Source organism: Lepidochelys kempii, chromosome 7 (genome assembly GCF_965140265.1).
Source record: "Lepidochelys kempii isolate rLepKem1 chromosome 7, rLepKem1.hap2, whole genome shotgun sequence".
NCBI classification, from domain to species: Eukaryota; Metazoa; Chordata; order Testudines; family Cheloniidae; genus Lepidochelys; species Lepidochelys kempii.
In genome coordinates this window covers 105,749,961-105,768,532 of record NC_133262.1, presented here as the reverse complement: position 1 = coordinate 105,768,532, position 18,572 = coordinate 105,749,961, and the positions used below count along the sequence as shown (strand labels likewise).

The 18,572-nt window shown below is 41.1% G+C and overlaps 1 protein-coding gene across 1 annotated transcript in view; it reads right to left on the bottom strand.

Annotated features, from left to right (window-relative positions):
• The window catches only part of CPXM2 (carboxypeptidase X, M14 family member 2), a 103,628-nt gene that overhangs the window by 33,217 nt on the left and 51,839 nt on the right, over positions 1–18,572 (bottom strand). Inside the window, exons 5-6 of the mRNA XM_073354133.1 lie at positions 8,709–8,793; positions 7,899–8,049 (exon numbers count right to left, since the gene is read on the bottom strand). Coding sequence (XP_073210234.1) covers positions 7,899–8,049; positions 8,709–8,793 — 236 coding nt within the window. The remainder of the gene's footprint in view (positions 1–7,898; positions 8,050–8,708; positions 8,794–18,572) is intronic.

The window sequence follows — 18,572 nt, the reverse complement described above, 5'->3', positions numbered from 1 at the left end:
TCATCTGCTGTACATTAAGTCCACCTTGGCAACAACTGTTTACCATCATGCAAACAGAAAATAAGACCGCATGCAGCTAAAACCACTGGAGCATTTCAATTACGTATTCATTCCTGGCATCATTTCAAACAATCCCCCCCCTTACAGGAAAAAGACACCCTGAAAGTCTGTATGATTACGATGAATTCAAAAGAATGTATTGATTTTTTTCCACTGTCAACTTCCATTTAAGCCAGCACCACAGCTAATTTATAAACTGGCTGGCAAAGGTACTTTGAAAGAATAGTTTCTGATATCCTCCTACCTCTACCCCTCCCAAAGTGAAACTAGATTGGGTAAAATACAGAAATCAATTGCACTGGCAGGGGGATGGACACATGACCTTTTCCATCTCCAATTCTATAAAAGTATGTGTATGAGACAGAGAGAGAAAGAAATCATCTCCGCAATATCTAATTTCTTCTCAGCACAAGAACATTGAGGGGTTTCCATAAATCTAAACTACTTTTATAACACAAATACTTGTAACTTTCTGCTCAGCTCTGGCATCCTCCCACTCTGCCCCACCCTATTTGTTAGATTTGTCTCCTATTGTATCCTGTCATGAAGACTGTAGGTCTCTGGGGCAAGGACTGTCTCTTTGTTACATGTCTGTATCACACTTAGCACAATAGGGCCCTGAACCTTGAATGGGGTTCCCAGGTGCTACCATAGTATAAATAATAATAATGATAAGCAGAGACCAGTAATATATTTTTTTAACGTTTCTAGTGTTCTCTAGGGTTTGATATAAAATGCTGTGTATGAAGAGAGTCTCACAAAGAGGGGAGGGTGAAATCATCACTCTCAAAGAAACTAACATGACCAAATGATAAGGATTCTCTTTTTTTAATTCACAGAATTTGCACTCATCCTAATATCGCATTGTCTCAACTTCATCGTGACTTCTACAAAGTTGAACTTCTCATGGAGTTTGCTGTTTGAAACCTGTACTCACACTATAGTGCCAAAGAGCTTCTGCAGTTTGCTTTTTGTTTGTCCTATTAGAAAAGTTGTCCGTTATAGAGTGCTCTGGCTGAGATGTTCAATGCAGTCTAAAAGATTTAGACATACCTCCTATTAAAATTAAAGGAAGATAGTGCCTAAATCCCTTAGACAGCTTTGAAAATCTCAGAATTACTGATTGGGGATGTGCACCCTGTTCCCAATGAATATGCATAAGTTTGACCTCTCTCCAGCGAATTAAACATATAATGGACATTAAACACATCTTGAAGAAATGTACAGACAGCCACCAGAATAAATCATGTTTCTTTTCACATGTTCTATTTCATTACATTTCTGAATGTTACCATGACACTTTAAATCAACAGGGAAATCACACTCTTTAGATATATTGTGCAGATTCTTCTCTCATTTCCACCACTATAAGTCAGGAGTAACTCCAGTTAATTCAATTGAATGACAATGGTGTAAAACTGGCATACACCAGAGAAGAATCAATAGGGTGACCATATTTCTCAAAGTAAAAATTGGACACCATGTGGGGCTGGCCCGAGCTGCTCACTCGAGCCCCCATACAGGTCTGTCCCAAGCCCCCCACCCCGCAATCCCTGCACGGGGCTGACTCAAGCTGCCTGGTGTTGCCACTCGCCCGAGCTCTGCTGTGTGTGGCTAGCGTTGCCGCTCTCCCTCCCCGCCCCCCCCCCCAAACATTCCTCCATATCCCATTAGAGGAGTATGCCCCACCTTTTTGGCAGAATTGGGCATTTGTCCTGTTTGCTCTTGCCAACTGGTCATCAGCCGGCAAGAGCAAACGGGACAAATGCCTAGTTTTGCCAAAAAGTCAGGACGTCCGGGACAGGGGTTAAAAAGGGACTGTCCCAGCCAAAATGAGATGTATAGTCACCCTAAGAATTGAGGCACCACTCCACAGCCATCCTCTTTCAAAAGTTTTCTTTTAACTGTTAATAATAAGCATGTTTAAAGTTTATTCTGATTCTAGAAATGTTACGGTTTCTAGCAACTTTCCCCATTCTAAGAATAGGGAGTACTTGCTCATAACAATATTTTATGTAACAATGAAAAGGTGGAAGGAACCATTCTGAGGGTAACTATTATATTAGTCTGTGCTGATATACATCTCCCTTGGTGAATATATAGGGATATACTACATAGACTACACCCAAGTCCTATTGAATTTAGACTTATTTTGATGCAGCCCTTACGTAGGCAAAAATTTCCAGAAAAGCTCATTTGAATTTGCCTAAGTAAAAACTTCAGGCTTTGGCTCCACAAGGATAAAATTAAAACACAAAGGGCCAGATTGTGACCCCACAGTGAGCAGTTACTCTCATAAGTAATCCCACTGAAGTCATTGGAACTGCTTGTGTAGATGACTGCTCATCAGTAGGGTATGGGTTTGAGTTATAATATGGCACATAGTGAATCCACTGGTAGACTTAAGAAACAAACAATCGAGCAAGAAATGTTCTGTGACTGTTTCAAGCTACTGAATGAAGCAAGCACTGCAAAAGAGAACATGCCATCAAACAGGTTATACACTTGTACTTATGGTAGTTTAAGTTATTTTTACCTCTTGGATCAACTTGCAAGAATTCTGAAAATTATATCATGCAATGAATTTATTCTATTAAAAGAATCATCTATTGGGGTGATCATTCTCTGACATAGTAAATAGACGAAAACCTCAATTTAATTTTTGTCTCCTCCAATATTTGGGTATTTTTGATCATATCCAGCTTCTTTCTGCTTTATTACAGAGCCAGAAGGGTACCCAGAAGTCACCTACTACAAGACAGGCCCAACAAAGAAAATCACAGAACGCCACTCGCCGTCACCTACAGCCCCCAACTCAAACCTCTCCAGCGCATCATCAAGGATCTGCAACCTATCCTGAAGGACAATCCCTCACTCTCACAGACCCTGGGAGACAGGCCAGTCCTTGCTTACAGACAACCCCTGAAACCTGAAGCAAATACTCACCAGCAACTACACACCACCCAACAAAACCACTAACCTAGGAACCAATCCCTGCAACAAACCCCGTTGCCAACTCTGTCCACATATCTATTCAAGAGACACCATCATAGGACCTAATCACATCAGCCACACCATCAGGGGCTCGTTCACCTGCACATCTACCAATGTGATATATGCCATCATGTGCCAGCAATGCCCCTCTGCCATGCACATTGGCCAAACCAGACAGTCTCTATGCAAAAGAATAAATGGACACAAATCAGACATCAAGAATTTGTAACATTCAAAAACCAGTAGGAGAACACTTTAATCTCCCTGGACACTCAATAATAGACTTAAATGTGGCAATTCTTCAACAAAAAAACTTCAGAAACAGACTCCAACGAGAAACTGCAGAACTGGAATTAATTTGCAAACTGGACACCATCAAATTAGGCCTTAATAAAAACTGGGAGTGGATGGGTCACTACAAAAGAAATTTTCCCTCTGCTGATACTCACGCCTTCTTGTCAACTGCTGGAAATGGGCCACCTTGATTGCATTGGCCTCATTAGCACTACAAAAATAATTTTCCCTCCCTTGGCATTCACCAACTTCTTGTCAGCTGTTGATAGAGTGACCAGATGTCCTGTTTTGGGGGACTTTTTCTTATATAGGCACCAATTACCCTCCACACTGCCTGTCCTGGTTTTTCACAGTTGCTATCTGGTAACCCTAACTGTTGAGAATAGGCCAATTCCACCTTAATTGAATTGGTTCGTTAGCACTAACCCCCACTTGGTAAGGCAACTCCCATCTTTTCATGTGCTATAATATATATTCTTCTTACTGTATTTTTCACTCTATGCATCTGATGAAGTGGGTTTTAGCCCACAAAAGCTTATGCCCAAATAAATTTGTTAGTCTCTAAGGTGCCACAAGGACTCTTCATTATTTTTGCTGATAGACTAACATGACTACCACTCTGAAACCTTTTTGCTTTATGTTACCTTTGAGAAAAGACTGGAAGGAAAAGCACATCTATCCCTCTGAGGCAACTGCAAAAAGATTGTATGCGTCAGTCTGTATCTGTCTAAGTAGCAACATTTTTGGAAACCAGGGAGGAAATTAAATAACCAGTGCCGCCTTCATCACCTTTCTCTTCTGCTAGTGACTGTTGTACCATCCTCCTGCTGCAGGAAAGACTTTTTGCATCTTTCCATCTACACATAAACATGCCTTGTCCTCAGTAAAACAGGAAATCACTTGATATGTCTGCTGAGCCAGCACCTCCATGGGTGTGTAATATGTTTGTAGAGTTTTCAGTAGGGATAATGGATAGTTTAATCCTCCCTCTAGCAAGAGGGGCTGATCAAAAGTATCCTACACAAAAATACACAATACACAAAAATGCATATTATGAGTATTACATGAATATTTTTATGATAAATATGAGAGCAATCTTAAAAGATTCAGTTCAGATAATCATTCCCCACTTTGGTCTTAAATCAGACTACAGATCTTATAAGGAAAGATTTTCTCATGAGTTTTCCAGTGCTATTTACTGTAGTTTCCAGTCCTGGCTATTTCCAGGAAATGCATAAAATGGTAAACATATTTTCAAGGTAGCTAAACTTTTTAGCATCTCCTGAATGTTTGGTTTGAGCTTTGAATGAAGATATGTGTTGGTTCTTATTTTGTCTAAATTGGCCCCACAGCCCGAGAGGTAAAAATCTTTCTTCCAGTGATTATCCTTCCTCTGTAAATTAGTGCTCATCACATTTGAAAATCAGGTTACTTATTAGGAACTCAAAGAAGTACTTAAAAGGAAAAATTCAAGCTCTTATTATTCAAGTTCTTGGCCTTAGGCACCTAAATAAGTTTCTTGATTTCAACCCCCAATTGCCGTAAGCACGAATAAACTTTTTTTATGGAATATAATGGGAGGCATGAGGATATTCAACACTTCTAGAAATCAGGAAACATAATTAGGTGCTTAGGTAAGGATTTAAAGGTAGGATTTTCAAATGCACCGAGGCCTACCGCTGCTTCCAGTGAAACCAGTTCAGAGTTACACCTCTTGTAATCTTTAGCCTAGTGGTTATGGCATTCACATGGGATTCTGAAAATGTTCAGATGTTGTTCCACCCAGTCCAATTGCCTACTGTATAAATCCCCATCAAAATCCTAAGCCTTTTCAAACATTCAAAAAATAAACAACCCTCGATATTTAATGTGTATTTTTCACCGGCTATGATACTGCCTGCCTTAATGCCAAAGACAGACAAAACCAGCCACTGCATAGAATGGCTCCCATGAACAACTAACATGCAGAAACATGGATATAAGTAAGGACCTGAAACTGCTTCCATTCTAATCCAAGGTGAAAAGGAAATCAGAACTTGGTCACTTCAACCCAAGTGAAGGTGAGCTTGTGGTTACAATGGGTCATATTCTGATCTCAGTTACATCATTATCAATTATTGTAACCCACTGAAGTCAAATGAGTTACTGTGAACTATCTCATGATGGGAGAGCAGAATTGACCTGTCAATTGTAGTTTTTCCAGTATTTATAACATAGTTATTATATTACTAAAAACATTTACTTTCCAAAGAACCACATTTTGCCTCTTTTCTTCTTTGGCTTGAATAAAGCAAATGCAGTTTTACAGAATTCAAAATAAACGGTGGTAAGAACTTTCCACCTTTCCTGTAGCACATGTTGCTCTCCAGCATGGTGTCAGTGTCCTCCTCATTATCCCATGGTCAACACTATGCTTGTCCCTCCTGTGCAGTTGCTTCTGGTTCCATGGTAATAATAAGAGCTTCTCATTTACTTCTGTCTGACATCCAGTATTGTAAAGAATGTGCCTATAGACACGCTAACCAAAGCCACATGGAATATACTTCAAATGGAAATCTGAGGTGCTCATTACTCTCTGCTAGTCACCGGGTTCTTTCTGCTGTACTTTCGATCAGTGGGATGACCCTACATCAACAGTGGAAGTGGAGACAGCAAGTCTCAGAACAGGAGCAGTTAAAGTAGTATTGATAAGCTCTGGAAAGGCAGTTCTCTTTATGTTTCTAGTATTTCTGAAAATACTATTCATAGCTCCCCCCCCCATAAAAAAAAAGGAAGAGCTATCCCCAAAATACCAGAATTTAAGTTCAAAGAAAAAAGCAGATGAAAGATTTAAAATGAGGAGTTGAAACCTGTAGAAAAGACTGGAACAAACAGATCTACATATATATATACACCGACATACAAGTATCTGTATATAAGCCTGATACTAGGCTACGTTATGATAACCCATAACTGAGATGTAAGCTTGAAGCATTGTGAAATTTTGAACATTCTTTTTCTGGAATGGCTTTGACTTAGTTTCCACCTTGTATGTGGTACCTAGTGAGGCACTAGATATTTTTTGCATGAGTATGATTAATGAAATATCTAACATTTAAAAGATCTTTTGTTGGCTTTCGGGATGTGTGACTTCCACAATCTTAAAGGAAAATGAAATCATTTGCCAACATTTAAAATTTACCAAGAGTTGGTAAATTTTAAATCCAGGTTGGGTTTTCCCCCCTAAAAGATATGCTCTAGTCCAAGCATAGCTATCAGACCTGAAGCAGGAATTTATTCAGGGAAGTCCTTCAGTCTATCTTATGCAGGAAGTCAGACTAGATGATCACAGTGGTCCATTCTGGCCTTAAAATCTGTGACTCTAGGCAATTCACAAGTAAGCCTTTCAATGCATCATTCTATTAACACTGGTACATGTGCACTCAATAAGGTTTATGAATCTGCACCTCAGCTTGAACAGAAGAGAAATCCCTCATTAGATCAGATGTGTAATTTTGGTTTATTAATAATGTCCATGTGACAAGATCAGGCCAGATGGCTACAGGAGAGTGATAGAAGGCAGATATATTAGCCCCAGATTAAGTAGTTCCCTTTTCCCTGGATAAGATAACAGGGAAGGTTGCAGAACAATCAGGAACTTTCTGGAAACAATTAAGGCAGACAGGCTGATTAGAACACCTGCAGCCAATCAAGAAGCTGCTAGAATCAATTAAGACAGGCAGGCTAATCAGGGCACCTGGGTTTTAAAAGGAGCTCACCTTAGTTTGTGAGGTATGTGCGAGGAACTGGGGGCAAGAGGCGCAAGAAGCTGAGAGTGAGAAGGCATACTACTGGAAGACTGAGAAGTACAAGCATTATCAGACATCAGGAGGAAGGTCCTGTGGTGAGAATAAAGAAGGTGTTGGGAGGAGGCCATGGGGAAGTAGCCCAGGGAGTTGTAGCTGTAACGCAGCTGTTACAGGACCCACTGTAGACAGCTGCAATCCACAGGGCCCTTGGCTGGAACCCGGAGTAGAGGGCGGGCCCGGGTTCCCCCTATCCCCCGCAACTCCCTACTTGATACTGGAGGAGTTGACCTGGATTGTGGGTTCCACCAGAGGGGAAGGTCTCTGGCCTGTTGCCTGATCCACTAGGTGGATCAGCAGAGACTGCGGGGATTGTTCTTCTTCCTTTTCCCCATGCTGCCCAGTGATGAGGCTAACTGAGTGAATGGCAGATTTGAGCCATGAAAGTGGCCAAACTGAGGGCTGCCATGAACCTCTGAGGCGAGCAACTCCGCCAATAAGCACAGGACCCATCAAGGCAGAGGAGGAACTTTGTCACAGTCCGTTATAAATATCTTTTTGTTGCAATTGAATAGAATTACACTGACACTATCACTGTAACTGGGTAAAATGTATTTCTGTTACCTTTTACACAACTTTGATTGCCCATTCAAGAGAAAGCTATTAATGCCAGGATAGGCTTTAGGACTCCTTCCGAGCTGAGTAATGTGGTCTTGGCAAAGTTTGTGGGCAATCCTGCCAATTGTAATGGAGAACTGTGCTTACCTGGCAGGGGGCAGCCTAAGATTTCCAGTCTCATACAGATGCTCCCTTCTTCGTACCATGACCGAGGGTTTATACGGATATAACGTGCAACAATTGGTACTGGCAGTTCATTGAGTACCGGGATCTCTTTCTCGCTGTTTCCTTCAAAAATCTATTCCGATTCAAACATACAAAAACGTCAAGTTCAGTTCACATGACTCTCCAAAACTTTGGTAAAACATCTGGAACTATATCCAACTTAAAGGTGGAATGAGATTGTGCCCTGATAGGTAGGTGAGGGGAACCCAGAGATAATTGCTTTTCAGGGAGAATACGCTCTCAGCTCAATTATTAGTGGGCCAGAGGAAAAGGGGAGTGTCACAGCCCCATCTTCTCCACAGCCTCTCTCAAATAATGTGCACTCTGCAGGCATCCTCATCTGCTGTAAATCAGTGTAGTTCAACTTACATCAATGGATTTACACCAGCTAAGGATCTGGCCCATGGAGGGGACACTGTATCTGATCTATCCCGTCCTGTGTGCAAAGAGTGGGAGGGGGCCAGTTCTTCAAAATAATAGATGGTACCCTGCAGATCTGATACCCTGCTGATCTACAGTGCAGAGTGGGTCAGGGATGGCAGAGCTGGGGCAGGAGCACTCAGACAATGAGAAGGACTAGGGGGATACATACATCATTCCCCTTTCAGCCTCACAGAGCCTCTCAAGAAGATATATTACTACGTGGCATATCAAAAGTCAATATGATTCTTTTTTTCCCCAAGTAATGCTTTCCCACTATTCCTTGTGGCTCTCCTGTTCTGTGGTACTCACCATATCTCCAGATCCATTTTTGACAGTGATCCATGCGTGACTGTCATTGCTCACCATTACTTTATAAGATGTCACCCAGTCACTCCTAGACAGAAGGCAAAGGGTTTTGTTGTTTGTTGTGGTATATTTTTTTTTGTAAATTGATGCAAGTGTGTTTAATATAGCAACACTCCATAAACCTGCTAATTATGGAAATCCCAATTGGCAAAGTAATGTCAGCATTTGGCTGGTGAACTGAAATGCAGAGCTGGTTTTGGCAGACGATTTAAAAACCTAAGAAGATGGAAATGAACAGCACAACCAAGATAATGTTCTGGGTTTCCAGGAAGAGGATCAGCCTTCTCCTTCCCCCAATGTCTAAACACATTCTAGCACATTTGATGGTTAATCCAAACCATCAACTCCAGAGAATGCATTATGCATCAACTCCAGAGAATTTGCATTATCCATGAATGTTGCCCACCCCAGCCACAAAACATTTATAATTCCTATCATTACTGTCAGTGAGGATGAAAAAGTATATAAAGACTCTAGGAGTAAAATCCCCTGAATTTTAGCAACAGCATTTCCATTCAGTGGCTCATCCTACTTCTAATTATAGGCTGTTTCCATTTCTAGGTGCAAAAATTAGAGGTGCATGAATCCTGAAAAGTTTGGTGTTTTAAGAAGGGGCATTTGAACTGAACCCTGAAGTTGGGTTCATAGCAGATGGAAAGGAACCAAACTCTCCAGTTCACAAAAAAGTATCTTACAGCAGGATGGGGACCTAGCCAAGTGGGGATTTTGGGCACTACTGCAATATGAATAAAAAACAGAAATAATATGGTCCAAACTCCATAGACTTGAACTTTTAAGGAGCCCTCCCCTCCTCATCACCTGCAGCCAGACTCTCTCTACTTCTAAAAGCCAGCCACAGGCCAGGACCTCCCATTCTTACCTTATGGCCCTTGTCTCACTCAGCTAATCAGGGGTTTACAGAGGAGTAAGAAGCCACCGCCTCTATACTTAAGTGAATCAGACCTATCCAGATCCTGTGGTCAATCTGATATGAAGCACAGCCCCTCTTCTCTGGTACTCCCTACTGTGAGTGCAGTGGAGATAGTAGAGGGGGGTAGGGAAAGGGTGAAGTATTGGCTCCAACCCCCCTACTCATGGGCCAGAGGGGCTAGTCAGGAAGGAAGGAAGCAAGCTACACCCTTTGAAGGGCAGCAGCCACTTATTTCCTTCCCAGCGCCTCCTTCCTGGGTTCAAGAGCCAATGTGGATCAGGGAAGGAATCGTCTCCCAGAGACGTATGTCTGAGTCACAGTGCCTGGCTGGGGTTATGTCTGCGATGATGTAGCTCATGCAGCTCCTTTACCTGGGGCTAAAGTCATAATTTAGCCCCTAGCTAATTCTAGGAAGTACTATGGTTTGTTGGTGGGCAGTAAGGGAGGCAGGGTGGCATGAGGGAGCTTCACCACATTTCTAGCCTTCTGAACAATCTCATCCCATGTTCACCAAACTTCTGCAAGACTGGAGACTGATGTTTTCCTCCCTCTTCCATCATGAGGTGACCTCCCAAATAATGATTTAACCAACCCTTGCTAGCAAAAATATAATGACTTGTGGGGCCTTTACCCGCTACTGAGTTATCTTACTAGCAGGAGTATTCTCATTAAAGTAAATAAGATTGTGGATGGTCTAAGTACTTAGGGCCAGACTTACAAAAATACTTACGCACCTACAGATGTATATAGGTACCTAGAGGGATTTTCAAAAGAGCTTAGGCAGGTTAGGTGCCTGGCTTCCATTGAAAATCAATAAGAATTAGGCTCTCAGCAGGACTTTTTAAAAGATCTCTGTAAATTAGGTACCTATGTGCATCTTTAAACACCTTTGTAAATCTGTTTCCCATGAGCATTTTCCAGACCAGTTAATTGATTTGCATTTTGAATTAATATTCAGCCTTTTAAAAAATCTGAACTTTACCATTTCTACTAGTTTAAACGGCAAAATCTTGAATATTATCAGAGACTGGACTTTTTGCCTTTGTACTTAAAAGCTGAAAAAGCACCCACAATACACATGCTACCACAGTATTTTTTAAATAATTGTTAAAATCTAGGTGCCCTACCCAGAACACTGTATTAATTTTCTGTATCTCAATATAGGATCTCTAGAGACAGGGGATTTACTAGGATATAAGTTCTGAGAAATGCCATGCTGGCATCTCAAGTCTTTCTGGCTGTAAAATGTTACAAAACAATATAACTAGCAACTTCAGAGCTCTGTATACATTCAGTTCACTTATAGGAGCATCTTTCCTTCCCTGATCTTGTGAAATAATGTGGTGGTTGCCCTAGGAAAGCCACTGTGATCATAAATTCTACAGATTTACAGAGGCAGATTTACATCGAGCGGAGATGGAAATGAGGAATTTAGGAGACAACCCCTGTCAAAACACAAGAAAAATAAATTTCACTGTCAAAAAGTGAAAAAAGCTCAAGAGCAAAGTCCATACTTTGAAATGTGTTCACACACACACACATGTGCACATGTACACACACACACAGGTATTTATTTTTATTTTTTGCTATTCTCCATGGCCACTTGTCAAGGACAGGATCCATAACCAAAAGGTCAGGATTTATTTGCAAGGTTTTATTGCAAATCCAAAGGCATCATTCCCTTTCCTGCCACCTACTGCAATCTACCACAGAATATTTTTATTTGATTTTTATTTTTCATTCTCATTTTATTTACACAATCCCGTCCTTATTCCTTGGTTTCCTTAAGAAACTGATTTTAAATGTATTGGAAAAATAAATCAAACATTGAGTTTCTTCATGTCCAGATTCCAGATCACCGCTGAAATTCCATATAACTGAGAATGTTATAATAATACTGCAGCACAGATGTAGAATGTAAAAACCACCAGCCTATGACAGTATTAAACATCTCTTTTTTTGATATCGTGGCAAATGTTCTGGTCCTTAACATTTTCTTTTAAAGGAACTAGCTCATTTTGCTGACACAAGAAAGCATGTGGAGGCTAAAATTATATTCTTGACTTAGGAAGTGTTTTTTATGTTACCATCTCCATTTTGATTTTTCTCACTTCACACACTTGTAAGTGTCCACATTTCTACAAAAGGAAAATGGGCACTGATCAGACTTGAACCTGTAACTTCTTGGGAGTGATAACAGGTAACATGCTTCTCAGGATGAAGCATGTCAATTAAAATACAAATGTGGCTAGATCTTACCCCCAGATACATGTGCAGCTTGAAAGCATTGCACTGGATTGGTGGTAGAAGATAAGCCAGGCTAATGTGGCAACCCACACATCTGGCCCTCATTTAGCTGTGGGTTAGGAGATATCTGATAAAATGCAACAAATAAGCACATCTTTCCTCTTGCTCAGAGCAAGAAAGTGACCCCCTCTCCCCCACAATGTGGATTGATCTGGCTCCTATTGACACTGTTTGCAAAACTCCCTTTGAATTAAATAATGCAGGAGCAGATGCATAGTGCATTGTTCTCTACTTTCTCTGAGAAATCCTGCCACAACCAGCTGGAGTCTCTTTGTAGAGGAAACACTGGGCAACATCTCTGTTTCACCTTGCTGAACTGACTACTTCAGGATTTAGTGCATGCACTAGACTAGACATTAGCATTGAGATTTGAAGACAATAACAATTTCAATAGCACTTCATATCAAAACTTCTCAAGGCTCTTTATAAAGATGTATAAATATTTAACAACAGAACTTTCCCATTAAAGGGAATATAGGAATACTTTTCAGTATTTTTGGCATCTATAGCTCTTTTACAGAGAACATGCTGAGAAGCTGTGTTGAATTAATTCTACAAATATCTGGATCTACAATAGTCCTGTAGTATACTAAATCAGAGTACCTATCTGCCTTGTGAATACATGAAAACCAAATACATGGAAATTCCCTATAACAGCATCATGAAAATACTGAATTCCCTATCAAGCTATTTTTTGTGCACAGGACAGACAGTATAAACCTTGATGGTAGACAGTCTGCCATTAAAGGGCGTAGATGTTGTTTTGTTGTGTCTACTCCACGATGCTCTAGTATAGATATAGATTTAAATGCAGCTTGCATGACCCTCCCACAAACCAAAAGGCATGAAGGAAAAAGACCTACAGATGACAAGAAAGATGGGTCTATTAGAATTCAGCTTGATTCACGTTTCCTACGAAAAACATTTCTTCTTTTAAGTCGTTTCTGCCAGACTGTTCTGTCTCCGTAATAACAATGTATCTACAAAAGACAAAAATGTTCTGCCTTTGTTGTGAAGATTTTATTATCTCTGTGAAGATTTTATTAATCTCACAGAAGCCAGACACAAAAATCAAAACACAATTGAAATGTACTGGGCATGGTGGATCTCTTTATTGTTGTTGTTATTTAATGTTTCTATATGGTATGCAATTTATCCATCTATGGTACTTTGGTGCTCCCATTACTCTTGTATCTAAACACCTCCCAACTTCTCTGTGACATAGGAAAGTGCTATTATCCCCATTTTACAATGGGAAATTGAGGCAGAGAGGCTAATTGATTTGCCCTGGGTCACACAGGAAGTCTGTGGCAGAGCAGGTAGCAAAACCCAAGTTTCCCATAGTGCTGGCTAGCACTCTGACCACTGGACTCATCTTCCTTTCTTTAAATAGGAAACATTCTATCATTCACACCATAAACCTACTGACTACATCTTAAAGTACTTTGATGCCACAAGAACAATAAGGTATCCTCTCCCTCTATGCCCCACTCCATTATAATGTGCCTATTTCTAATACATTATAAATTCCATTCCCTTTCCTTCCTCTCGCTAATTTCCCAGCCTCGCACCCCTTCTTTCCTTTCTCTCATCTTCTGGCCCTTACTTCCTTACTCGTCCTTTTCATCGTCCCTTCTCTCTGATAGACATAGCACAACCCAACATAACTAATGTAACACCAGGTGGTGCTGTCAGCATCAAAGGCCAGGTTCAATATCTAGGAGTTCCTCTCAGCATTACACAACAGAACCAGTTCAAGTCCCGCCCCACTTGCAGTTTGTTGTCTGTGTCTAGGGGTGCATTCAGGTGGGTCCCCCTCCCGCCCCTGGGCGTGAACGGGTGGTGGAACGATGCTGCCACCTGTCGCTGCTTGCCAGCATTGCAGTTGCCACCCCTAGCTAAGATGCCATGTTCTGAGGTTCCACCTCTTAGCCCAGCTCAGTGGGTAACAGGGAAGCTCACTGCTGCTCCATTTGCTGCATCCTCTGTGTTGCCTTTCCCCGCAACATCATCCCCACACCAGGTGTCAGGCTCAACCCCCAGACCAGCTTATCATTGATTTCAGCTCGAGTGATCACTAAGAGCTGATCAGACTCCTGGTTTCTGTCTTTAAATGCTGGTCAAATGGTATGTAGGACTCCACAAACAGAGTGCCCAACCAACCCCTGTCCCTATCCCCTTACACTGAGCTTTGGCATCAATACTCCATGCTGACTGAGTGAGCTTCGAGTTAGGGTGATCTCCTCTCAATTAAGTTCCTACTTAGTACAGTTCAGCTGTACATAGTCATACACTAAGGATAATATTACCCCTGCATCTAAGACTTAAGTGAATTTTAAAACAGCTATATGTGATCATTCTGGTAAAGCAGGTCTGTCTGCTGATCTCCTAAGCCCAGTAGGTATGTCTATGCAAATATGGTCTACTCCTGGAGTCTTTCTCCCAAGTTCATCAACAGATGGCAGGAGAGAGCTCATTTCAACCCTGGTTTACACCAATACAGTCAATGCCAGGTGCAGAAATGGCACAGAGACAGAAAGCAAATTGTCATCTGCCTGCTTTCTCGCCAGTACATAGATCCAGAATTGTAACTGTTTGGGGGTTTTATTTAAACATGGGCTTAAGCGCATAAAAATGTAATGTAAATCTCTATAACGATGAAGAGCTAACTAAGCAACAATAAAAAGTCTCGTGGTCTCATCCCAATCCCTAGTGGATGCTTGTCCACCTCACTGAGCTACCACACAGTTTAACACAATTCAGTATTACTGGCAGTGGCTCAGGACTGAAATAGCGGTGATGTTGGAGATTAGACTACAGTACAAAGGGAGACTTAATGCTGTCTACATTGGCTCCAGCTGATCAGATTATTCTTTTGCTGTCATCATAATCCAATCTAACTGCTTTACAAACACCAAAAATGAATGGAAAATAAAAATGGGAAAAGAACAGGTTTGCATCCTCTGTTACAGCATGCATTTTCAATCAAAGATCTCTGAAACAAAAAAAAATGTGGCAAGACAAAACAGATTTTTAGGCCAGGCTGAAATTTTCCAACACCTTCTTATTAATGCCATTTTATCGAGAGAGAGACACGGTGGGTCTTCCTCGGGCCTGAAGAGGAGCTCTGTGTAAGCTCGAAGCTTGTCTCTCTCACCAACATAAGTTGATCCAGTAAAAGATATTACCTCACCTACCTTATATCTCTAATAATCTGAGACCAACACTGCTACAACACCACTGAACATATAGATAGATAGATAGACATGGATGACAAAAACAGCATGTTGGAATTTAAGTGAACTTCTGCGTCAAAATGGAATTTGTAGTCAGAAGCAATTAAATATAAAAAGTGTTAATATTAAAACGCCCACTATCCAACTGCTTCTCCCTATAGGCAACATTCAAAAGCTCTTAGGCTAACCACATGTGGGCCAATACATAAGCAAAATTAATTAAAATAAATATATTGAGTTTAAATCATGCAGTTTATCAAGCAATGGGGTATTTTTTTAATAACTGAAATTTTAAAATGTTTAACTTTTAAAATAATAATAAAAAATAATAATTGAGCTTTTGTGACCAAAAGCTTTATACTGAGTTTGGGTGAAATTCAACTTTTCAGAGAGCCTGTGCACTCACAGAGTTAGATTTTCAGAAGAGCTTAGGGCCAGATTTTCAAGTGATCATTGCCCCCTATTGAGGCCAGATTTTTAAAAGAGCTCAGTACCCATGTAGGATCCGAATAAGAATCAGATTTGCAAAAGAACTTAGGACCTAGTAGCTGTCACGGTGACACTTAAGGCCAGGTTTTAAAAAGAACCTAATCTCCACCAATGTAATGAGCTCTTCTGAAAATCTGGTGCTGGGTGCTGAATTCTTTTGAAAATTTCATACTTAGGGCTTAAGTGGGATTTAATTTCATTATTTCTGTGTTCACCCAGTTGCCCAAATTCTCTGATGCCCAAATATATCTGACACTTTGTTAGTGCTGTAATTAATTATGAGTAATGCCTAGAAACAGCACTGATCTAGCGGTCAGACCCTAAAGTAGAGCTGGGATTACAGTTAAGAGTCACACCAAGGGTGGCAGCCAGAGTCAGATTTAGAAGCCATGCCAAGGGTTAAAGTGGAGTTAGAGTAAGAGTCATGCAACACTTAACCAGGTGTAAGGCTCAACCCGCAGACCAGCTTATCATTGATTTCAGCTCTAGTGATCACTAAGAGCTGAATCAGACTCCTGGTTTCTGTCTTTAAATGCTGCAGGATGAATGAAGGTCAATAACTAGAGTTAGGGCAAGGCAGCAGAATGTGGTAACAGGTATGAAGTGGGAACCAGGCAAGGAAGCAGAGACTTTGTCTCTGGGGGTTGGTCAGCATCGGGCTTGGCAACTAGTTGCTCAGACAAAGGTTGTGGCAGCAAGGGGAAGCTTTATACTAAGAGGTATCCAATCAGCAGTCTTCTGCCAGTGAGCTGATCCTGCTGAGTCAGCATGTGTAGCCCTTGCTTGCTGGGTATCAGCTGCAGTTTCCTTGTGTCCCATTTTGCTAGGTGCTGCACAAGTTTATAACAAAGAGACAGTGACTGGCTCTAAGAGTTTACAATCTAATTGAGAACATTTATCATTTACAGCTTGATCTGCACAAAAAAAGTTCACCTGGAAATTGCTTTGTTCTGAAATACGTCCCTCACCACATTGCCCCTGGTGAATCTTCCTGGACAATAAATACAAAAGTTTGGTTCACCTTCACTTTAAACTTTGTTGTTGGTTTTTTTGGTGACATTTGCTACTCTTAATTGTGTCTCTTGCCTATGTCTAGCATTTTGTATGGTTGCTAAGTGCTCAGTTGAGTAAATTTTCTTGGCTTCCTCATGTATCCACATGAAATACAGAAATTCAAATGGTCTCAGACCTGGGGTGGAAGGGTGAGGGGCAATTTTTAGAAAATGCCCCTGAAAAACCCATTGAGGAGGGATGCAAATGAAAACATTTGTGTGCACAGGTGTTTGGTTATTTGAAGTGCATGTGCAGGCGTTAACATGCATGCAGGTGTTAGCACCAAGAAGATGCAGGTGCAAGTTTCATCGAGCTATTTGGCACATGCAAAGTGGAGGCTGGCCTTTGAAAACTTTGGTCTGGTCTGTGAATATAAGTATCAGTAACAAGTGTCTGTCTCGTTCATCAGGTATCACATGTCGTAATATCCTTTTTGCTCCAGCAAGTCAGAACTACTGATGGAGAGTAGAGTGCACATTTTTAAATCAAGCCTTGATGATCAATGTTATATATAGTAAGAGCAGCATAGATGTAGATTTATAGATATTAAGGTCAGAAGGGACCATCATGATCATCTAGTCCGACCTTCTGCACAACGCAGGCCACAGAATTTCACCCACCCACTCCTGCGATAAACCTCTCAACTATGGCTGAGCTATTGAAGTCCGCAAATCATGGTTTAAAGACTTCAAGGTGCAGAGAATCCTCCAGCAAGTGACCTGTGCCCCATGCTACAGAGGAAGGCGAAAAACCTCCAAGGTCTCTTCCAATCTGCCCTGGAGGAAAATTCCTTCCCGACCCCAAATATGGCAATCAGCTGAACCCTGAGCATATGGGCAAGATTCATCAGCCAGATACCCAGGAAAGAATTCTCTGTAGTAACTCAGATCCCACCCCATCTAGCATCCCATCACAGGCCATTGGGCCTATTTACCATGAATAGTTAAAGATCAATTAATTGCCAAAATCATGTTATCCCATCATACCATCTCCTCCACAAACTTATCGAGTCTAATCTTGAAGCCAGATAGGTCTTTTGCCCCCACTGCTTCCCTTGGAAGGCTGTTCCAGAACTTCACTCCTCTGATGGTTAGAAACCTTCGTCTAATTTCAAGTCTAAACTTCCTGAAGGCCAGTTTATATCCATTTGTTCTTGTATCCACATTGGTACTGAGCTTAAATAATTCCTCTCCCTCTCTAGTATTTATCCCTCTGATATATTTATAGAGAGCAATCATATCTCCCCTCAACCTTCTTTTAGTTAGGCTAAACAAGCCAAGCTCCTTGAGTCTCCTTTCATAAGACAGGTTTTCCATTCCTCGGATCATCCTCGTAGCCCCTCTCTGTATCTGTTCCAATTTGAATTCATCCTTCTTAAACATGGGAGACCAGAACTGTACACAGTGATCCAGGTGAGGTCTCACCAGTGTCTTGTATAACGGTACTAAAACCTCCTTATCTCTACTGGAAATACCTCACCTGATGCATCCCAAGACCACATTAGCTTTTTTCACGGCCATATCACATTGGCAGCTCATAGTCATCCTCTGGTCAACCAATGCTCCAAGGTCCTTCTCCTCTTCCGTTACTTCTAATTGATGCGTCCCCAGCTTATAACTAAAATTCTTGTTATTAATCCCTAAATGCATGACCTTACACTTCTCACTATTAAATTTCATCCTATTACTATTACTCCAGTTTACAAGGTCATCCAGATCCTCCTGTATGATATCCCGGTCTCTCTCTAAATTGGCAATACCTCCCAGCTTTGTATCATCCGCAAACTTTATT